At 48.4% G+C, this 23,025-nt stretch overlaps 2 protein-coding genes across 7 annotated transcripts in view; one reads left to right on the forward strand and one right to left on the reverse strand.

Moving 5' to 3' along the window:
* CEP70 (centrosomal protein 70) overlaps positions 1 to 1,479 on the forward strand; it is a 61,457-nt gene extending 59,978 nt beyond the window's left edge. For all 6 annotated transcript variants that reach the window (XR_011388194.1, XM_070072763.1, XM_070072767.1 and 3 more), the window contains one exon: positions 798 to 1,479. Coding sequence is in view for 5 of the 6 variants with exons in the window: in XM_070072763.1 (XP_069928864.1) it covers positions 798 to 859 (62 nt within the window). In the remaining variant the exon portion in view is untranslated. The remainder of the gene's footprint in view (positions 1 to 797) is intronic.
* Positions 1,480 to 10,355: 8,876 nt separating this feature from the next.
* The window catches only part of ESYT3 (extended synaptotagmin 3), a 43,312-nt gene continuing 30,642 nt past the window's right edge, over positions 10,356 to 23,025 (reverse strand). Inside the window, exons 9-23 of the mRNA XM_051818639.2 lie at positions 21,447 to 21,617; positions 21,060 to 21,142; positions 19,615 to 19,663; positions 19,100 to 19,189; positions 18,664 to 18,726; positions 18,494 to 18,556; positions 17,934 to 18,002; positions 17,404 to 17,490; positions 16,839 to 16,988; positions 14,492 to 14,988; positions 13,741 to 13,839; positions 13,239 to 13,370; positions 12,057 to 12,162; positions 11,158 to 11,207; positions 10,356 to 10,944 (exon numbers count right to left, since the gene is read on the reverse strand). Of these exons, the coding sequence (XP_051674599.2) occupies positions 10,908 to 10,944; positions 11,158 to 11,207; positions 12,057 to 12,162; positions 13,239 to 13,370; positions 13,741 to 13,839; positions 14,492 to 14,988; positions 16,839 to 16,988; positions 17,404 to 17,490; positions 17,934 to 18,002; positions 18,494 to 18,556; positions 18,664 to 18,726; positions 19,100 to 19,189; positions 19,615 to 19,663; positions 21,060 to 21,142; positions 21,447 to 21,617 (1,746 nt within the window). The 3' untranslated portion in view covers positions 10,356 to 10,907. The remainder of the gene's footprint in view (positions 10,945 to 11,157; positions 11,208 to 12,056; positions 12,163 to 13,238; positions 13,371 to 13,740; positions 13,840 to 14,491; positions 14,989 to 16,838; positions 16,989 to 17,403; positions 17,491 to 17,933; positions 18,003 to 18,493; positions 18,557 to 18,663; positions 18,727 to 19,099; positions 19,190 to 19,614; positions 19,664 to 21,059; positions 21,143 to 21,446; positions 21,618 to 23,025) is intronic.

Consider the following 23,025-nt stretch of genomic DNA (forward strand, 5'->3'; position numbering starts at 1 on the left):
CAGGTGTCATTCAGCAGCTAGGTACTGAGTGGTATACAGAATGTCAGATAGGGAGAGTACCCTCAGTGATAATGGCAGTCTTAAAACGATCTACTTCCTTTCTCTCACGTGAGTGGTATGATTGGCTGAGGATGTTCTCTGTGTGAGGTTCACGTATAAGGTAGGTTTCTCATTTAGTAAGAAAACAGGCATGATTTCAGGATGGGGACCATCCTGGGAATAACTTGTGCTGTACAATAACGTATGGGGTGAACCAAAATCTTGTTTGCTTACATTGTTTCCTTTATTGTATCTTAAGACTTCATTAGGGACGCCAGGCAATTACCCTGACATAAATCAGGAGCTTAAAGAACTAATAAATACCGGGACAGCAAGGATTGTGTTTAAGCTAAAGGGAGAACAACCAAATTGCAACTGAACAGTGGAGGGAGGGAAAGAGGACAGAGCTGTGTTCTCTAAGGAAAAATTCCTAAGTCTTCAGATAGCAATGCTGGAAAGACACTTGGGATTTCACTAGGTAGTTGGCCCACGTAGTCATTCACATCTGCAGGGGTGCTAGCATATCATGAATGCGGGTGATTAGCTCTCCTAGTGCGGCAAAGGCCAGAGTGAAAGGGCCCTGTGCAGCATCTGCTCTGGAATCGGGGCACCCACTCACTGCCGCTGGGGAAACATCTGTGCACAGAAGCAACGGTACTGCGCCTTGAGGTTGGAGGTTTGCCTTTGCATAGAGATTCTTATTTCATCTGAGCTTTTTGCTAGAAAAAGTTACTCCTCTTTATTATTTTCTGTTACAGAAATTGATGACGTGGATGCCATTGTACCTGCAGTAAGGAAATTAAAAGTACTTTCATACTGAAAACAAATCAAATCATTTTTACTGTGTAAATTGCATTCTTCACATTCTAAGAATTGTGTAGGATTGATCTTATTTTGAGGCAAGGGTATTTGCTCTCAGAATTGATTGGGTCATTCTCCATCCATACAGGTTTTAGTAACTTACATTCTTATACAACAAAGAGTTCTTAAGTTATTGAAAGTAGTAAATTCACTTTAGATCCCTCAGTAATTTTTTGTTATTCTTGAGTGCTTAAAATATAAAGTTGTTTTAAAGTAGAGTTTTTAAGTAAAATGAGAGAACAGTAATAGAAAGGTTGGATTTAAGTTCAGGGCTTTAGTGACTTTTGGGGTCAGGGCAGAAGTCCAGCCAGTGAAAGCTACTGTCTCCTGGTAAGGATTAATTGACACATTGTTAAGATATCCCTCATGGCCATTGTCATTTCAATGCAGGAAGGGCAAAAGGAAAAAAAGAAAAAAAAATGTTACTGTGTTAGGCTAGAAAATTAATTATGGGGTAAAAATTTATGAGTAGATATCCCTTATTTTTAAAAGTGTCCTTTTTTTGCAATCTTGATGTAATGTACTTTTTTTTATAAGGACCTAAGATTTCAAATAAAGTTTTTGTGAATAATTTCCAAACTTCAGTGTTCTTAGTGACTTCCTTGTGTTATGGAGAGTCATATTCTATTCCTAACCTGAGTCTTCCTTTACTACTGGTTGACCCTTTGCTGCACTTAACATAAAGTACTTTTCTTGCTGGCTGCTACTTACTCTCCATGCTTAATATTCAGTCTGATTCTGCCTCACATTCGTGAGTATAAACCATTTGGGCAACCCCTTGAGCTCCCCCTTTTTAAGCAATAGACCTGGGAAGAATTGGCAGGCGCTCTTGTGGGTTGGCAGGTAGAATATTGGAAAGCGTTTCCAGAAAGCAGCCTGGTGGAGTGGAGAGTAACTGTCAGTAGACAAGAAACCAGAGCCTTGGTGTTGTGACTGTGGGCTTAGGGATAAGGCACAACATAGTATCTTAGGTTCCTTCTAGATTTAAAATTCTCTGTTAGCCTGCTGTTAGTTTTAAACATGTGCCACAGTTTATCAAAGAACCTGTGTTTTAAGTACCTCCAGTTGATTAAATTAAATTGCTTTGAGAAATTGCTGAGGCAGTTTGAAGTCTAGCAATATTTTAAAGGAAGAAATGTGATTAGAAAGTCATTTTAACCTAAAATTTACCAGTTCATTTATGAGCCTGTGGTTAATTCTTTAAAACAGTTTCCAAACTCTTAAGAGGCCACAGAGGTGTGTTTTTGTTTTTGTTTTTGAGATGCCTCCAGGGCCATTGAGGAGAACAGTGCCACTCAGAGAACAGCTTTAGGCCCTCTCTTGGATCCACTTTTAGACAATTTTAGTTATTTAAAATATAAATAATAAAAATTATGCAGTTATTGACTAGCAGTATTCAAATATGAATATTTAAAATCCAAGTGATTCTTAAAACAGTTTGTTGATGTATAAGTGACCTATGCTAAACTGTACATAGTAAAGTATATAACTAGGTAAGTTCTGATATACACATACACTGGTAAAACCATCACCACAATCAAAATAAAACATAACTATCACACCATGATTCTTTGTTCTTTCTCATCTTCTTCCATCCCTTGGTAACGGTTGATCTGCTTTCTATCACTATAGGTTGGTTTGCATTTTTATAGGATTTTATACAAATGAAATAATGTATTCTCTTTTTTTGTCTGGTTTCTTTTACTCAGCATAATTTAGGATTTGCATGTTTGTTGCTTGTATTAACAGTTCATTTCTTGTGCAGTATTCCAGTGTATGACTATACCATAATTTGCTTATCTGTTCATCTGTTGATAGATTTTTGGATTATTTCCAATTTTTTTCGTACTGCAAAAACTGCCATGAACATTGATGTTCTGTTTTTTTGTTTTGACTTTAGTTTTGGTCATTAAAGGTGGAGGGTAAATTTGGTTTCTGTTAGTCCACCCTAGTGAGAGTGGAAGTTTAGAAGTAAGAGTTTTAAGTCTGAAAATCTGTAGGCTTCAGCAGTTGTCTTTTAAATTTTTTTCTGAATGACTGCATTGTAGTCAAAGAATGTGATCTTTTAGTATTGAATTTTTGGAATTTGTTGAAATTTTTTATGACTTTAGATGTTATGAATGTTCCAAACAAAGGTACATCAAAAATTTGTGGAACAATGGAATTTTAAAAATGTTTGTTTTGGTATAAAAAGTTGAAATTATACACAAGCAAATACACATATATATGACAGGTCTTCAAAATGTTCACTGACAATGCATATTATGAAAAAACTAAGCATGGATTTTAAAGTTTAAGAGCCCTCAAATATTATGCTCTTTTAAAAAAGTCTAGTCCCTATTATACCTATGTCGTGTTGTATTGCTTAGATCTCCATTTCTATCACTATTTTTGTCTGCTTAGTATTTCAGTTTCTGTGATACTAAAATCTCTATGGATTATCAACTTTTATTTTATGTATTTCGGGTCTATTCTAAGTAAATGTCAGTTCATAATTTATATATCTCCCTCCCCCTTTGCTGCTATTCATGATTATTGCCTTGAATGTTATTTTATCCTTTCTTTTCATAGTTCATAGGTATTTCTTATCCATGTTTTTCTGTTTCACTTATTTTACTAGCCTTTTAATCATAAAATATATGTTCTTAACTTGGTATAAATCATAAGTGTCAGGTATAATGAATAAACACCTCGCAGTTAACACCCAGATAGCAACCAAGAAACATCATCTCTAGCACTCCAAAAGGCCTTCCCATCCCTCAGTGTCCCCATGGAGATCTGTTATTTTGACTTATATGTTAATCACTTCCTTATTTTCTTTTTTTTTTTTTTTTTTGACAGGCAGAGTGGACAGTGAGAGAGAGAGACAGAGAGAAAGGTCTTCCTTTGCTGTTGGTTCACCCTCCAATGGCCGCCGCGGCCGGCGCGCTGCAGCCGGCGCACCGCGCTGATCTGATGGCAGGAGCCAGGAGCCAGGTGCTTTTCCTGGTCTCCCATGGGGTGCAGGGCCCAAGCACCTGGGCCATCCTCCACTGCACTCCCTGGCCACAGCAGAGGGCTGGCCTGGAAGAGGGGCAACCGGGACAGAATCCGGCGCCCCGACCGGGACTAGAACCCGGTGTGCCGGCGCCGCTAGGCGGAGGATTAGCCTAGTGAGCCGCGGTGCCGGCCCACTTCCTTATTTTCTTAAAAATAGTTTTGCCATGTGTGTATGCCTAAACCAAAACAGGTTTCCCTGTTTTTATAAAAATAGAATGATATTATACATGCCTTTTACTGTTTCCCCTTTGTTTAGTATTATGTTTGTTCTGTGCATCCCTATTGTTGCATGTTAGGTGCAGGGTACTTGTTTTCATTGCTGTATAGTAGTCCTTCTATGAATATTCTATAATTCATTATTTGTTCTACTGGCATTGTTTGGGTTGTTTCCAGTCCTTGGTTATTGTGAACAGTGTTGCTGTGCACTTGCATCCTTGTATACTTGCGTGCAAGTGTTCTAGAGTGTGTATCCAGAACTGAATATGCTGGGTCCTAGGGGAAACATGTTTGTGATCAGCCACACAGGCTCTGACCTGTGCAATTTAAGATAGTACTATTTCTGTGAATAAGGTGAATGGAGCCTCTGGAATTGTACAGGGTGGTGACTGTGATAGTGTGTGTGTATCTTCAACTTTAGGAGAAAAAGCCAAACTATTTTCCTAAGTGGTTAGACCAACTTAAAGTATGAAAATTTCCACTGTTGTATATCCATTTTGCCAGTGCACTGTGTTTAGAGCTATTACAATGATTTGAATGTTTATCTCCTGGACTACCAATGCAGATAAGCATCTTCCCCTTTGCTTATCAGACATTTGTATTTCTTTATTGATGTGGTTATGTGTCTCTTACCATTTTTCTGTTGGAAAGTCTGGTTGTTTTTCTTGCTGATTCGTAAGAGTTACTTGCATCCATATACTCCAGACATGAGCCAATTGGCAGTTAACATGTGTTTCATGTGTCTTCTACTCTGTGGTCTGTTTTTGTGTAGTTTCTTATGAACAGAAAGATGTATAATCTTTTCTAGTTAGTGCTTTTTGTGTCTTATGACTTTATGTCCTAGTCACAAGTTGTAAAGTTATTCTGTTATCTTACAGGTTTATAATTTTGCCTTTCCCAGTCTGATGCAGCTGGAGTTGATTGATTCTTGAATGTGGTAGGAGTAAAAACTGTTTCATATTTTCCCACATAAATATCCAGCTGTCCCAGCATCATTTATTGAAAAGTCTATCCTTTCCTTTCCCTCACAGTGCTTGCTCTGTCACAAGCTAATTATATGTGAATGGGCCTGCTATTGGGCTCTTGTTCTTTTGGTCCAGTTGTGTTTCCCTGAACTAATACCATAATAGTTGCTATAGCTTTAAAATAAGCCTATTGTATCTAGTTGAAAGCTTTCTACTCTTTATATTTCTATATACATTGAAGCTGTTACCAAGTTACACATGCATATATGTATACAACCCATTGGGATTTTTATTGGACTTTAATTCTACAAAATGATCAGGTTAGAGAGAATCGGGTCTTTCAACCTCAAACGTGACATGCCTCTCCATTTGTGTATGCTTACTTTAACATCCCTTCAAAAACTTTTATAATCTTCCTATAGGGGTTATTGCTGAATGCATACATAGTTCTTGATGTTTTATGCACTTATAAATTACCCTTTTAAAATTTAATATTCTCATGGCTGAGAGTACAGAGAACTACAATTGACTTTTTAAAAAAGGTTTGGGGCTTGCACTGTGTCATAGTGGGTAAAGCCGTTACCTGCAGTGCTGGCATCCCATGTTTGTGCTGGTTTGCATCCTGGCTGCTCCACTTCCAATCCAGTTCCCTGCTAATATGCCTGGGAAAGCAGTAGAAAATGTCCCAAGTGCTTGGGTCCCTGCACTCACATGGGAGATCCAAAAGAAGCTCCTGGCTTCAGATCAGCCTGGTTCTGGCTGTTGTGGCCACTTGGGGAGTGAACCAGTGGATGGAAGATTCTCATTCTCCCCCTGCCCCCCTTCCTCTCTCCCTCCCTGTGATTCTGCCTTTCAAATTTTTTAAAAGTTTATTTATTTGAAAGTCCAAGTGACAGAGGAGAAGGAATGGGAGGTAAAGAGGGAGAGAGCATGATGGATCAATCATCTGGTTCAGTCCCCAGACATCCACAGCAGCCAGGGCTGATCCAGCCAGAGCCCAGAACTCCGCCCAGATCTTCCATATATAGGTGGTAGGATCCCAGGTACTTAGACCATCTTCTGAGTTTCCCAGGTGCATTGACCAGGGACCTGGATTGGCAGTGGAGCAGCCGGGCCTCCAACCAGCAGTACTCTGATATGGGATGCTGGTGTCTTAAGTGGTGGCTTAACTCACTACACCACAATGCTGGCTTTATATGATCTTTTAAAAATATATATTTACTTATTATCCAGTGACCTTACTAAAAACTTTGATTAGTTCTAGCAATTTAAATTGTTTTGGATTTTATGCTCATGATGCTATCATGTGAATATAATAGCTTTGGTTAGATTTTTTTTCTTAGTGCTGATAGGAAACATCCCTTTCTTAACATCCCTTTCTACCACTAATATAAACAGAATTCAAAGTATTCTTGGGTATCTTTCAGCTTTTGTTTTCTATATTTCTGTTTTGAACCTCTTATAAACAGTGTTTAGTAGTGTCTTTCACATTCATGCCATTTGATGTTCTAGATTTTAACTTTGATTATAAATATATTTAGTGATTTTTTTTTTACCATCTTCTGTATTTTTCTATGCTCTTTGTCTTTTGTTTTGAGAAATTAAATTTCATAGCCTTTTCTCCACTGACTTAGAAGGTTGGTTTTTGTTTTTTGTTTGTTTGTTTGTTTTTTAGATTTATTTATTTATTTATTTGAAAGATAGTTACAGAGAGATCTTCCATCCAGCTGCTTAACTCCCCAAATAGCCTTAATGGCCAGAGCTGGGCCAGGCCGAAGCCAAGAGCTTCTGGGTCTCCCATGTGGATGGCAGGGACCCAAGTACTTGGGCCATCATCTGCTGCCTCCCAGGGTACACATTAGTGGGAAGGTAGATCAGAAGCAGAGGCAGCACTCAATTTCAGGCACTCGGATATTGGGATGCAGGCATCCCAAATAGGGATTAGCCCATTGTACCACAATGACCACCCCCCCATGTGAAAAATTCAGTATGTGAATTGCTGACTAGTAAAAGATGATCACTAAAAGGGGGGGGGGGGGTCAAAGAGGACCCTAAGGGACACAGAGTAGACACTTCAGAAAGCAGATACTACTTCTAGGGTTGAGGAAGAGTGAACAAGAAAGAGACTTAGAAACCTAGAAAGTGCCTCTCTCCAAGCTGATTCGGACCTTTGAAGAAAGGCCTGGCTGCCATAGGAACGTGCAACTGCCTTGTGGCCAAGAAACTTGCCCAGCTTGCTGCTGCGTGCTGCTGAAACAGGAAGGGTGTAGGCAGAGCGTGGGGGTGTGGCCAAGGGTAACCCAAGCCGTGCTTAGGTGGATGAGAACTGGCCCCACAAGCCAATCAGCTGACCCCTTGGAAGGCTGCTCTTAGCAGAGGAAAAGCCCGTTCTTCCTGCTGTAACTGGGTCCTTCCACCACCATCTAGCAAGCACAAGCCCACTGGCAAGAGATGTGTCCATTTGAAACTGCAAGATAATGAGTTAGCTGACTCACACACTTTCCTATTTTTAAAATAAGTAGCTTCCCAAACAAGGCCTGAACCTCTTCTGAACCAGCCTGTCCCTTCACAGCTGTTGGGACTTGGCATTGTAGTGCCACTTCTGTTTTTGAACCTTTACAGAAATCTTCACTTGGGTGTTTGGAGCAATTACGGCTTACTTGGGTTTCCCAGTGTGTGTTACAGGTTTCGTTGCTGCCCACTGCTGTGTGTTTTGTTCCACTGTTTTTGCCTGGGGGCTTCCCTTTAGTGGCAGTTTGCTGCTGCTCTGGTCCCGCCTGTGCCCTGCATGTGAGTGGCAACCCCAAGGACCCGTTTCAGGTTTGGCTCCATCAGGGCGTTACAGGGTCTGGGTTCTAAGCCAATTTTCAACTTCCTTTCTCCTTTTGGGGTTTATGTACCAAGCTGATGGTGTGTAGCTCAGGCCCTGTGTTCCTGCAGGGCAGATTAGCTGACTGACCCTACCAGGTCCTTGTCCTCACTGACAGCCAACGTGTTTTCTGATGAAACACTTTCTGGATTTCTGGCCCCGCGTACAAGGCCTGCAGCCTCACCTCCCATGTGGCGTATGCTGAAATTCTCGTTCCCTTCGACACTTGAACTCCTTTGCACTGCTTTTGGTTTTCCTCTTTGGACTATCATTGGGAATTTGTTGCTTTACCTTTTTTTAAAACCATTTTTAATTGGCACAAAAATTGTACATGTTTATGAGCCTCAGTGTGATACAGTATATGAATACATTGTATAATGTTCAAATCATGGTAAACACATTGCCTCAAACATCATTTCCTTGTGGTGAAAATATTCAAAATCCTTTTTTTTGCAAAGTACATTGTATAGTTACTCTACAAAATGAGAGACCACCACAGCCTGCTTCTCCTTTGTAACTTAATATTCCATTGACCAGTCTTTCCCCACCCAGCCTCTGGTAACCACTGTTCTACTCTCGGATCCCATGTGTGAGGGAGGCCAGGCAGTATTTGACTTTCTATGCCGGCTTACTTCACTAATGACCTACAGTTCATCTGTGTTGTCACGAATGACGTGATTCATTCTTTATGGCTGAGTGTTATTCCCTTGTGTATGTCACATTTTCATCAGTTGACAGGCACTTGGTTTGCTTCCATTTCTTGGCTGTTGTGAATAATGGTGCTACAAACAGGAGTACAGATGTCTCTTTAGTATACTGACTTTATTTCCATTGGATATAGACACAGAAGAGCAATAGTTTTATTTTTAGCCTTCTGAGAAAATTCTATACTGTTTCTATAATGGCTGTACTAATATATATTCCCACCATCAGTGACAGTGTGTAAGGGGTCCCTTTTCTCTGTATCCTTGCCAACACTTACCTCAGTTAGAATGGCTGTTATCAGAAAGACAAAGGTAAGATGGTAGCTCGTGGTCTTGATATACGTTTCCCTGACAATTACTGCTGTTGAGCATTTTTTCCTGTACCCTATTGGCTACGTGGGTGTCCTTTGAGAAATCTGTTTAGGTTTATTGCCCTCCTTTTTCTTTTGCTATTAAGTATTATACATACTGCGGATGCTAACCCCTTGTCAGCTTTGGTGTTTGCAAATATTTTCTTGTTTTCTGTTTCCTGTGCCATACAGATGCTTTTTAGTTTAATAAAATCCCATTTGTCTATTTCTGCTTTTGTTTTCTGTGCTTAGAGTCTTATCCAAAAGACCTTTGCCCCTTCCAATGTCCTGAAATATTTCTCCTTTAAGTAGTTTCATCGTTTTAGGTCTTAGATTTAGATTTGTAACCTGTTCTGAGTTGGATTTTGTATACGGTGAGCTGGGGGATCTGGTTTCATTCTGAGTGTGGCTAGTCCATATTCCAAGCACCCTTTATTGAAGATACCATCCTTTCTGCAATGCTTGCTCTTGGCACCTTTGTCCATATGAGCTGGCTGTAGCTGTGTGGGTCTAGTCCACCGGGTTATGTGTATTTATGCCAGTAGCATACTGTTTTGATTATCTTTGTGTGGTACACTTTGAAATCAGGCACTAGGTGCTTCCTGCTTTCTTTTTGCTCAAGACAGCTTTGGCTCTTTTATGTGTGTGGTTCTGTGTCAATTTTAGGATTGTTTTCTCTAGTTCTATGAGGAATGTATTACTTTTAATTGACCATGTTTAAAACGTCATGGTTCAACAAGGTCTGCTGTGCATTTCGAAGAAGGTTAATCTTGATCAGAAATCGGTTTAGGGTTGCTAATCTTTAGGATATGATACATTTTCCGATCCTTTACCATTTTTAAGGCACATATCTAAGAGAAATTACCGTGTCATTGTGAGGTAGTCACGATGGGCATCAAATTGCCCCATTTTATTAATTGCAGCAGAAATGAAAAGGGTAAACCATTCAAATAACTCAGAATTCAAAGGCCAGTGAACAGAAACATTAAATACCAAACACTAAGGATTTTAACATTGCAAGCCTGGGAAATGACTTTAGTATGTGCTTGTTTAACAACCGGCCTGGAGTCAGCAGGGCCTAGTATGTGGACTTGATGGAAAGAACATCATAGACAATTTACAAGGAAGAGTAACAGGACAAGATTTGCTTTAGGATGTTGCCCTTCTGAAAAGTGACAACATAGGAAGGCACGGTGAGGACGGGCAAGTGATGACAGGGGTCTTGCTTGAGTGAGTAAGAAAGAAGAAATGACTTCAATAGCACTTGTAAGAACTCAGAGGGGCCAACGAATCCATTTGATCTTACAAAGTCTGAAATGCAAGAGGAGCATTTATTTAAATACATGTTTTGCTTTTAACAAAGGTGAGCCAGCCATCTCTTAGAGAAGTGGGAATAAAATTCCTAAGCCATAGGAAGCTCCCTTTCTGTTCCAGCAGTTTCCACTGCCCTGCCAGGAGCATATTTAACTCCTTAAGTATATCACTGTAACATCATTGCCAGTACAACTCCAGTAGCAAAACACTCTGGGCAGGCAGGCCCCACGGGGGCAGCCAGAGGGCTTTGGCAGTATTAGTTGTGGGTTAAAAGTAACTGCCGGGGAACACTGGCGGCTGTTCTCCCCGTCAGCAAAGGACACTTGCTGAATTGGCACGTAATCACCTGCCAGTGACATACAGGCACCAAAACTTTTGTCTGGATTTGAACAAATCTAATCAAGAGAAAGTTTGACCTGACATAACTCTACCTCTTCCTAATACTGTCCAGTCATGTGTCATGTCAGATGACTGTTCTGATTTAAATGACAATATATACATACACACATTAAATATATATACATTTTAACAAACAGGGTAATATGTCTCATCAGCTTCTGGGCTGTCCATCTGGAGTCAGCTCATACCTGTAAGACAGTGGGTGGGACTCAGGTTAGCACTGTGGCAGTGACTAAGACTCAGGTAGTAAAGCCTTATGTGCAGGTGTTAATCCATCTCCTTTCTGGATAACCACATGAATTACCAGTGAGGAGGGAAGAACTTCGGAGGGAGATTACAGGTAGCTGTCTGAGACAAGCTGTTGAATAACTGACAGCAATAAAAGGAATAGGCTTGCTTACCATTGGGAAAAACCTTTAATCAGATCTTCTTTTGATAAGTCGATCAGGACCTAAATGATCAGAAATAATTAGTATAACAGTGCAGTCGATGGATATTACTGGATAATCTGAACCCATCATGAAAGGGTGTGAGTTCTGAGCAGGGGCTGTCAACATGGAGCCTCTCCCCAGGGCACAGGCACTAACCCAGGCTGTTTTAAATTTTCACTTTATAGTATAACTAAAAAAGGGAAAGGTTTCCTCCTCTATAAAAAGGAATATACTATCTACTTTAAAATAAGATTTATAAGATGTGTTGATTAAAATAACACCTTCTCCCTTTTTGTTTCTGTTTAGCATCTTCCAGGTGATGTTACCCCAACTTCCCCTTCAATAAAATCCCATCACCATAAAAGTCTTGATCTAATGAGTCCTGAACTCTATATAATGTTGTATTTGTCAAATTTGTAACACCATGGCTCTTCAATACTTGTGGAACACTGAATTTAGATTCTTGGTTGGTAAAAAGGCTTTATCATATTAAAAAGCCTCCTGGTAGGCATTCAGTTCAGTGGTTGACGCCAGTTGGGACACCACATCCCATACTGGAGTCTCAGCTCCACTCCCCCTCCAGTTTCCTGCTAATGTGTACCCTGGGTCTCTCCCACCCACAAGGGAGACCCAGATTTGAATTTTCAGGTTCTGGCTTGAGCCAGGTCCAATCCTGGCCCTTGCAGGCATTTGGGGAGTGAACAAGAAGAGAGATCTATCTACCTTTCTGATAAATATACAACCCCCACTAAGGCTGTACCCTGCTTGTTTTAGGAACAGCCAGAACAGGTCAGGTTTTCTGCAAGGATGCGTGCCACCCTTGAATTGTAAGGAGGGTAGCAGGAGGGGTGGAGTCCTGCTCTACTTACTTTTCCTAACTCCTTTCTTCTGTGTGAGCCCAGTGGCCGACTGTTTTTCACTGCAACATCTAGTGACCTCTTCTTGACTTCTTCCAAGGGAACAAAATATTCAAATCTTTAAGAGAATATTCAGGGGATTAGATTGTCAACAAAAATAAGCGAAGGACATAACTTAAGTGTTTCATTCATTTCTCTACTAAGAGCATCTAGAACAGCACTTGCTTGGAGGGACTCAATGCATCATCGTTACAGGTATCTCTGTGCTGTGTTGTTCAGACCCTGAAAGTGTCAAGAGGCACTTCTGTGGCTTGGGGTCTGTGCTGCTGCTTTTGGCCAGCTAAGGAGCAGCCACTGACAGCCTCCTGTGGAGTGAGGCAGAGGCATCCGAGGTCTGGGCTTTGTCATGCAGCCCAAAAATGCCTCTGGATATGCCAGCATCCCATGTAGGTGCCGGTTCGAATCCTGGCTGCTTCTCTTCCAATCCAGCTCCCTGCTATGGCCTGGGAAAGCAGTGGAAGACGGCCCAAGTCCTTGGGCCCCTACACCCATGTGGGAGACCTGGAAGAATTGGCGCAGCTCCGGCCATTGTAGCCAACTGGGGAGTGAACTAACGGATGGAAGACCGCTCTCTCTCTAACTGACTTTCAAATAAATTAAAAAAAAAAAAGCCTCTGGATTCCTTCTGAGGTTTACTCTCAGGGCAGGGAGGTGCCAGGGCTACCCTCCAGCTACTGAGGCTTATCTTGCCAAGCCTCAGCGGAAGAGGAAGCGCATCCCTTGTCCTGCCACCTGTGGCTCTGGTTAAGGCGGAGGAACATCAAACAGCTTAGAACTTTGGAGTAAATTTTAGGTCCTTAGTTTCAATAAATGTGTAACTTCTGAAATTAAGATAGATCCAAAAATTAAAAACACAAGAATTTGACCAGGGCCAAATCCTTTTACTACCTAAGACAGAGTATGCAACAGTCCATGATTAACAACACTCAGGCATAGGGGCAGTAAAGATAGGTGGCCGTTTTGCTGCAGTGCCCTGGCTGTCCCTTTCTCCCATCAAGCTGTGTACAGACTCTTCCTGAAGCCAGCTTGTCTGAGCCAGCTCTGGCTCCTCCCAGAATCTGCCGGGCACACAGCAGGTGCTCCACCAGGTCCTGAACGGCCGGGGCATTCCCTGCAGGCCAGCAGCCTACTTACGTCTCGTCGAACAGGGGCTCCAGGGTCTTCCGCTTCACTGAGGTCTTCCTACGACTCGCCCACCTCCTTTCTGGCAACAGGTAGACACGGACGTAGGGGTCAGCCCCGCTGCTGGTACATGGCGTCAGGTTTCTGTTTTGGATTTAAAGACAGGCAAGGAAAAGACCCTGGCTTTCCCACAGTGGAAGGACACCTGTGGGAGCATTCAGCTTCCAGTGGGCTTAAGGATCCAACTCTTGTCTAGAGGACGAAAACGTGGAAGTCTGCAGGGTTTCGAGGACAACCTAGCAGGTGCGTGGCTTTTGAGGTTGGGGACTGCCACTTAGGAAGATGGGGCTGCCGCCCCCACGAGCAGGTTCACAGTGCCTGCTTCGGAGCAGAGGACCTCGTGCACTGGGCGGCCTTCACAGCTCCTGCTTCCTCAGGTTGCTGAGCTACCTTGGGGCTCCCAGTGCCCCAACTCTCCCAGGGCGGGCGCCTGGCAACCCCCAAGTCCCCTCACCTGCAGCCATTGATCAGCACGCGGAGGCAGCGCCGCAGACACACGTAGCGCACCGTGAGCCGCACCTCGCCCAGCCGCCGCTGCCTGCCGTCCTCGCCTCTGGAAAGAGAGGCCTTGTTGTTCTTGTCATCACAGGTGCTGGCCCTCTCCCCTGTCCCCCACCCAGAGAAGCGGCTCCTCCTTGAGGGACACAGAGCCCTGAGGGTCAGCACAGTCGCTCAGTAAGGTTCTTTCCAGCTGGGAGTCAGGTGCACACAGCGCTCACTCTCCACGGTGGGAAGAGTGTGGGCCCTGGAGGGGGCTGTGCCTTTGTAAGCGTGACTCCTCGCGGGGCCTGGGTGGATTTCTTCAACCCTCTCCTGTAGGGTTCCTATGAATACTGGATTCAAGCAGATAGCATGCTGAGTCCGTCATAAACACTACCTGGTAGCTACTGATTACTTAATTCCATAGCTTGATCCCAGTAAAGCTCTAGAGTTCAGCAAATGTTCCTGCTGGCAAGGGCCCTCACCACCCCAAAGGCAGCATCTGTGCCAGTCGGTTCGTGTCAGAGCCATAACCAGGCTGTATGGCTCGAACTCTCCCCTGCCCTAGGCTCCTTCTACCCCACCATGCTGCCTCTCATGAAGACCTTTTGTGGAAAACCAGAACTTGCACGGACATTTAATAAATACTCTGATCTACGTTTCTGGCCAGGGCAGTATTTTTCACGCAGGTGAGCTGAGAAAAGAGGAAGCAGAGAGGTGCATACTCAGTGTTGAGGCTGACATCTGTCAGGTCAAAGCAGGAAGAGGCCAGGGAGCTGAGTGAGGCCATGCTGGGAGCCAGCCTCTTGGGCGGCCATACAAATGGGGAAGCAGGGCCTTTCACGGGCCTGGGTGACTTGATGGGCCCTGGAGAGTGGGGGCCTGGGACAGTCAGGAAGATGGTGGCTGGGCTCTTCTTCTCCCCCAGGGGCTCACAGAACCCTTTGGCACTGTCCTTGCCTTTGGGCCCTGGGCCCTTCTCTTGGGGTAGGGGCTGGGTGGCAGCAGTGCTGGTACTGCTGGCGGCTGGGGTGGTCTCGGAGACTTCCTGGGTGGCAGGAGCAGAGTCCAGGGGTGGTGGCAGATCAGCAGGGCTTTCTTCGTGGCATGGGGCTTTGGGACCCTGGCTGGTGGCCACCTTCTTGATGAACAGAGGGCCTTTCTTTAGGGCTTCAGGGCCCGTGTATGGGCTCCCCAGCTCTCGTTCCTCCACACACAGGAACTGCAAGCAGATCACAGGGTGGTTTATGGGGTACACCCTCCACTTCTGCAACGCCAGCCATGTCTGTCTGATTCCTCATTTCCCCTCAGTTGTCAATTATCAAGACCCTTCCCAAGGGATTTCCATTTCCAAATACCCTGAAAAAGCTCTTGTTAGAAAACAAAAGGAAACAAACATCCTTTTAAATACATAGCCAGACTCACAAGAAAGGAAGGGTACTTCGATTTTTTTCTCACAAAAATAAAAGCCTTCCCCAGGTCATTTTAACAACCTCAGAATTCAAGGAGTCAGGACAAGGTGAGGCTGGGAGTTGAAACAAGACCCATAAAGATGGGATTTATTTAGTGAAAAAAGTAGAACAAAAATTCCACCCACCAGCAAAGAAAGACCAATGATAAGATGTCTCTCACCTGTACTCTGGTTGGGGATACAAAGTCTCCCCTAAGAATATGACTCTTAAAGTCTTTATAATCCTTATATAAATTTTGAGTTATTTATATTACCTGTGGGGTCTTTCTTAAAAATTTGACAGGTAGAGTTATAGACAGAGAGAGGCAGAGAGAAAGGTCTTCCTTCCTTTGGTTCATTCCCCAAATGGCCGCCACGGCCCGGTGCTGCACTGATCTGAAGCCAGGAGCCAGGTCCTTCTTCCTGGTCTCCCATGTGGGTACAGGGGCCCAAGCACTTGGGCCATCCTCCACTGCCTTCCTGGGCTACAGCAGAGAGCTTGACTGGAAGAGGAGCAACCGGAACTAGAACCCGGTACCCATATGGGATGCCAGTGCCGCAGGCAGAGGATTAACCAAGTGAGCCATGGTGCCAGCCCTACCTGTGCGATCTTGAAACCCAAAGTTGGCCGGCGCCGTGGCTCAATAGGCTAATCCTCCGCCTAGCGGCTCCAGCACACCGGGTTCTAGTCCCGGTCAGGGCACCGGATTCTGTCCCGGTTGCCCCTCTTCCAGGCCAGCTCTCTGCTGTGGTTCGGGAGTGCAGTGGAGGAGGGCCCAAGTGCTTGGGTTCTGCACCCCATGAGAGACCAGGATAAGCACCTGGCTCCTGCCTTCGGATCAGCGCAGTGCGCCGGCCACAGCAGCCACTGGAGGGTGAACCAATGGCAAAGGAAGACCTTTCTCTCTGTCTCTCTCTCTCTGTCCACTCTGCCTGTCAATAAATAAATAAATAAATAAAAGAAACCCAAAGTTGAGAAATTAACAAAAACAGACCCAGATTTGTAATGTCCCTGGAAGTGCTTGGGAGAGAACAGCCTTAATCTAGGTCATAAAGGGACACTTGGATTTGGAACACAAGTTACAAAACATGGAACTGAGTCACCATGAATAAACATCAACAGACAAACATTAAAGTTTAACTCCCAAGATCTCCGGATTATAAGTATTTTCAAAAGACTAGAGATGCAATATAAGTATTTGAAGATTAAAAAAAAAAACTATGAAAAGAGACTAGGTGAATTTGGCAAACATGAAAAATTGCCATTGAGATAAAAACTGAACAGGTTAAATAGCAAACTAGGAATAGTCAAAGAATGAGTAATCTGGAAGGTAGCTCTGAGGAAATTAGTGTGAGGCACTGTGAGATACAGAGATGGGAGATGTGAAGATGAACTTAAAAGGAACAGAAGACAGGTGAGTGTCTAGCATAGAAGTTCTAGAAAGGAGGGATTGGAAAAGAATGGGATAGAGGCAACATTTGAAGTGATAACAGCTGACAGTATTCTGATGAAAAAAATGAATCCATCTCCTGGCCTCACTGGGCTTAGATTTGGGTCAATCCTCCTTGCTCCACAGCCAGAGCTCCACACTCCCCTCCCCCAGGGGATGGGAGAAACTTACCCGAAGAACCAGCCTCATGGAGATGAGGCTGTCCAAGCCCGAGTGGTCCAGCTGGAAGCGCTGCTCGAGAGTGAGGTCGGCGTAGGGGAGGAGCTGGCACAGGGGAACGTCCAGCACTCCCAGAGCGCACTCCTGGTTGTCGTCAAGCACCTGGGCGCAGCCAGTCACAGAACAAGAGCGTCACCAAGCAACCCGGGCCCACCTCACTAAGTACGGACTCTGGGGATCTGCTTCTCTTTTGGGGACTGAAGAGGGGCTGGGCCAGATACGGTCCCTGCCTTCAGTCCGAGGAGAGAGTGACTCGGGGGAGGCAGTTACGATCTGTCTTGGGGCCGCTCTGGGCTATGTAACAATAAGTCCCCTTCTGCAGGGAGAGCCCAGGGACTTGAGGGTCGCTTCCTACGTCATGATCCTGGCCACCATCTTCAAGGATTTGAGCCATGTGGGGCCCGAGTATCCTCTTCCACACCTAAAATCCTGCCAGGGGAATCTGCTCTTCAAGCGGCCCACCCTCCTGGCTTAGAAACCCTGGTGCTCTGTTCCAAGAGCGCAACTTCCCGCAAACCTTCAGATGGAGCCGCTCAGCCGCCACGTTGTGCACAAAGAAGGAGAACGCCTGGCTCCACACAGGGTCCTTGCTGTGGGGACAGGTCTGCGAACAGAGCGGAAGGGTCAGGGTGGCCGGACCACGGGCCACCGGCACCCTCTGCTGTCGATCTGGCTACCAGGTCCCACTGGGAACCGCACCTGTGGCTGTCAAGGATCACACCCACCCATGCTACAGCAAGGGGTGGCACCAGGGTGGGACAGCCAGGCCCCAAAGCGAGCAGTGCTTCGCCATGGTCATGCTAGCATTAGAGCTCACTCCAGGCAGGGGACCGACAGGGACGTTGCTGGACTGAGATACCCCAGGGGTGGACATGGGCTTCAGAACCACGCCTGGACTTGAACCCTCATTCTGCCACTCTGTGCCTTGTGCCATGGAACTTATCACTGATCTTAAACCATACAGATTCCATGAGGTATCGTGCAGACTAAATAAACTGTGTACCTGGCCTTCAGTGCCAATGAATTCCCTTTCCCAGGCCGTCTTACCTTGCTCGTGTATGTCTTCTTGCCTACAGACAGCTTGACGTAGGAAGAAGGGTCTCTGCTGACCTTGTTCTACGAGGGCAAATTCACAGCAACAAAGGAGCTGTCACCAGCTTAAGACCACCCTGTGCCCACCCTCCAGAAACACCGGGAGACCTGGGCCAGTCTGTGCTTCCCTGGAGAAGCTGCCCTGGTCCTGCCGGGCCCCCGTAGGTCCCAGGACTGAGCCAGAGAGAGGCTCCGAGTTACAGTCCGGAGGCCCGAGTGGGCGCGGGCTTCTGTTCCCTGGTGCTATGGAAACACTGGCGTCGGGTTTTGGCTCCTCATGGCTGAGGGACTCAGCCACTGACTTTCGGGGTTCAGTCTGTAAAATGGCACTAAGACCCGACACAGTCATCCTGGCACGCAGGGACAAGCAGTGGGGGAACAAGTCCCCGAGGCCAGCGGACGGCACCTCTCGTTGCCCCCAGGCTGGTGTGCACAGACCAGGGGCCGGGGCTTGCTCCGGGGGAAAGGAGCTGTCATTCGTCCTCCTCCGAGTTCCCAGCCACACGCACACCTACCCTGGCAGATCTGGAGAGTTTGCGGGCTCGGTATTCACCGTTCAGGTAGTCAAAAGGGCTTCTCTGCGGCAAAGAAGTGGGTTAAAGCCACACACGGACACTCGAGAGTGATGGGCACAGGCAGGGGGTGTGGGGGCCGCGCACAGGCAGGGGGTGTGGGGGCCGCTCACCGGCAGGTTGCAGGCGCTCTCCAGGAAGACCATGAGGATGGCAGTGGCAAGGCCGCCAGGGTCCTGCAAACAGACACAACACCCTCGCCAGGTGCCCCAAAGTAGGAGCCACTGGTTTTGGAGAAAACTACTTGCATTTGCACGGGAAGCCAGCCGACCCTCTCAAGCACATTTAGCTGGCAGCATGACAAGTTCAAGGTCGACACAGGTGGATCTCCCCCCAGGAACTGGGCCGGCAGGCGCTCAGGGCCACAGGTCTCTAAGCGCCCAGCTTCCCCAAGGCTGGCCGACATGCTCAGAGGCCATTTGTCAAGATCAGGCGCTGCCCTGGGTGAGACGGGGCTCAGCGGCCCGTTCTCCAGGAGGGGCGCAAGAGCTGGGGGGTCATCTCCCTGCCCCCACCTTTCTGCTGGGGAGCCCTCGCCGCCTCACTCACCTCAGTCAGCGCTGCCTGGTCAGTGAGCAGTGAAAGCCACTCAAGTCGCAGGTGCAGCTGCCCGCTGGTTGTATCATTCAGGACAAACCACTGCAGGGCGGGGTGGGAGAGGACAGCTCTGGGAAGGGGCCAGGGAGACCTGCAGAAGGCGAGCCAGGCCACACAGGTGCACCCTGGCCCAGAGGGACCCGGGTGGCATTACAGGAGGGCACAGGGGCTACAGTGGCATGGAAAAGCCCAGGCCCAGCCTGCCGACTGGCCCCTGCTGGGGGCCCCAGTCTGTGGGCACTTCCCAAGGAAGCTTCTTCCAACACAGGCTGTGGGGGGCGATGCCCTGGCAGCACTCTGCCTCACCCAGCTGTTGTCCCTGAGGACGGGTATCCGTGCAGCCCCACCTGGAGAGCCCACTTCCTGGGACTGTCTGGGCCGAGGCAGCCTGCTGGAGCTGGCCAGGGACAGGGGGCCGCGCTGAGCCCGCCCTTCCCCAACCCCCCAGACACGGGCAACAACTCTACCTCATCCACCACTCTGTTGGTCATGACGTCCTCCAAGCAGATCTGCAGGCTGGACACACAGGGAGAAGGGAGAAGGGGTCAGTGCCGCCCAGGGGCCCACCCTGGACGCTGCAAACTTCCGCACAGCTCAGGGGACCGGGAACGAAGCAGCATCTTCGTGCCGAGGAACCAGCAGGAGACCCAGTGCAGCCCACGTGGAGGGAGAATGAGCTGACCTTCAGGGCTGCTTGCACTGAGCATGCCACGCAAGGAAGCAGCTGGCTCCCTACCCTCCGGGGACAACAGGGCCCCTGGCAATCCTGTGCAGAATCGGCCTCCCAGTCCCCGTGCCCTCTGAATGACCACGGTGCCACCTCCCACAGTCACTTCTCTTTTGAGCAATCCCAGATGCCCCTCCACTTCCAGAACGGCCCAGACAGCCTGCACGGGATGCGTGCAGTTGGCACGTGTACACACGTGTACACAGGTGACAGGCATATCCCAGCCCCCAACCAACCGGGACCTGACAGCGGAGGGAGAAAGATGATCTTATGTATCTGTTAGATGTGTGCTCAAACTCGGCACACCCCTTATAAACTGTGAACCCCCAGCCACGCTTCTAATCTGGAACAGGTCAAAAAATTGCAGCTTTTATCATAAAGAGGAAAAATGCTAAGAACCAGCTGCTGGCGAGCGGTTCCTTAGGTGGCCAGGCTCTGCCCCCACCCCACACTGTCCCGAGTCTGCCTCTCCGACTTCCATACTTGTGGAAACACACCAAGGAACACAGGGGTGCGAGGGTTCGGGTGAAAGTCCCTTCGGTCTCGCCATCTGAGGTCAGCAGTGCTGGCTGCCCGTGTGCACCTTGCACGCCCCTCTCTGCTGGCGTCTGCACAGGTGCCCCCTTCTGCATACGTCATGGGTGCCCTGCTGGCAGCGTGCACATGCTGTCCCTGATCTCAAGAGCTGCAGAACATTCTGCAGTGTGGCGACCGGGCAGCCATTCAAATGGCCAGCCAGCGTCCTGTGAGGCTGGGCATGCACACTGCTGGCGGTTTTTGCTGTACCGCCACGAGTACTGGGACCACAGGCGGTTCAGGGTTTCATAGCCAGCCCCACCCGGGCCATCTCAGTCTTCCAACTGCCCTGAGGCTCTGAGTTCTGCCCCAAAGGCAAGGGCCAGAGGCCTCTGGGCCTGGGCACGTGGCCCCCCTGCCATCCTTGCCCACTGTTCCAGATGGGGACTCGGGTCCATTTTTGGGAAGCAGAAGGTAGTCACAGATACACAGCCTTGGAGTCCTCTCTGTACCTCTCAGGGTCCAGGCCAGGGCTGGGCACCCCGGGGAGGGGGGACATCTGAGATGGAGGACCGCCTGCCTAGCAGTCAGGTCGTCGGTGAGCACAGGGCTGTGCTGGTCACCAGGCAGCAGGAGGGGAGGCCGTCCCCGCACCCAACTCTGCCTCACCTGCCCAGGAAGTCGTCCCTGTCGGGGTCCTCATCGTACAGGTCCACCTCCAGGTCCTGCCCGGGGACTTCATACACCATGAACTGGAAGGGAGAAGAGGCGTCCTGGACCCGCGGGCTATGATGGCTGGTGAATCTGACGTCATGTAGGACATCACAGGAGCCACATTCCCGCTGGGAGCCCCGGCAGGCTCCTGGCCTTAGGGATGGCTGTGCCCCGCAGGCCGGTGAGGAGGCTCCGATGCGGCACACGCAAGCCCCCTGTGCTGGCATTGCCCCGGCCCTGGGGGATGCTGGGAGAACAAGGCCCTCCCTCCCGGGACCGGAACGACCCCCAGCGCAGCCTGGAGGGACCCGCGGGTGCCAGGAGCGGCCGAGGAGCCCTCACCTCAAACACCTCATTCCAGGTGGGGCTCAGGTTCCTGTAGACAGTCCTGCTCCGGAAGTGCTGCAGGCCGATGCTCACCTTGGCGTAGGGGTCTGACTTGCCCCCAAGCCCCAGGAAGTTGTCTTTCGGAGCCAGCTTCTCCGCCTCCAGCAGGTGGACTCTGATTGCCCCCTGGAAAACCCCCAGCCCGGGGCTCACAGCTACTTCTTCCTGCGCCACGCAGGCCCTCGAGGTCCGACAAGTCACAGCCAAAGCCGGCAGATTGCCCCGGCCCGGGTCCCACCCACTCTGTGCTCTGCACAGAGACACCTGTGCCCCTGTGGCCACACAGCAATGGCAGGGCCCAGAGCACGCTGCGCCACACCAGGAGGCCCTGCCCATGTCTCTAGCCTTCCACACTTGCCTCCATGCTGCCATGGGAATGGCTCTTCGGCCACGGCGCTCTGCCCCTCCTGGCACAGCCGTGCCGCCCTCTGGGGAATCCGCGTGCAAGCTGAGTCCTGGCCTCACTTCCTCTCCATAGCCTGGGCATACACGCCATGGGCACTAGACTCAGAGAGGCCCACACCAGGGAACATCCCCTCTCCCCACACCGGATGTTATCAAAAAGGATAAGGGGGGGGGGCAGCATCGTGCAACAGATAAAGCTGCCGCCTGCAGTGCCAGCATCCCATATGGGCACTGGTTCGGGTCCCAGCTGCTCCACTGCCAATCCATCTCCTGCTATGGCCTGGGAAAGCAGTGGAAGATGGCCCAAGTCCTTGGGCCCCTGCACCCACGTGGGAGACCCAGAAGCAGCTCCTGGCTCCGGATCAGCGCAGCACAGAGCTGTTCGTTTCACGCCTATTTGTAAGAGCAAAAGACCAGGCACAGCTTAACTGTCCCTCAGTGGGCGACTGGCTGAGTTGGCTTCAGTGCATCGCCATACCCCATAGTGGGGTGCTTTGTAGCAGTGCAAAAAAATGAGCCAAGTCTCTACCTCCAGTCACGGCGTGAGCCTCAGGATGGATTCGGCCGAAAAGCAAGGTGGGGGAACGGTTCCAGGCTGCTGCCTCCACCCGCGGTGGGGGCAGGAGTAGGAGCACACCTGTATACACCCTCAGGGCAGAGGGCTTTAGTCATCAGCACACAGTGCTGGTGCTTCCATCGGAATGACAGGCGTGCCATGCACATGGTGGGGGGGGGGGGATGGGGACAAAGCCACCATGCGGTAAAGACAGAGGGACCCGTGTGCCCCTGCCCCAGGCACACACCTGGCACCACACAGGCCTCACACCTGGCACCACTGGCAAAATGGGGGGATTTCCCTCTTCCTGGGGCCCAGACTCCCAGCCCCAGGCCCACATCCAGGTGTCCTTCTGTATGGAGGGCCCAAGGCGCCTCGGGCCTCCTGAGCTGGGCCCCCGGTGAGGAGGACAGTGGGGCTCACTGCCCAAGGAGTCCTGCTCCCGGGTGGACCCAAAGACTTGTCCCAGTGCCCAGCTGGTGGAGTTGGCCCCAGAGTTAGTTCCATGGTGGGGAGGTTGGCAGTGGCTGCCTGTGGTCCCGCAACATGACCCACGCGGGGGACCAGGAGCCC

This window comes from Oryctolagus cuniculus, chromosome 4, assembly GCF_964237555.1.
Source record: "Oryctolagus cuniculus chromosome 4, mOryCun1.1, whole genome shotgun sequence".
Classification (NCBI taxonomy): domain Eukaryota; kingdom Metazoa; phylum Chordata; class Mammalia; order Lagomorpha; family Leporidae; genus Oryctolagus; species Oryctolagus cuniculus.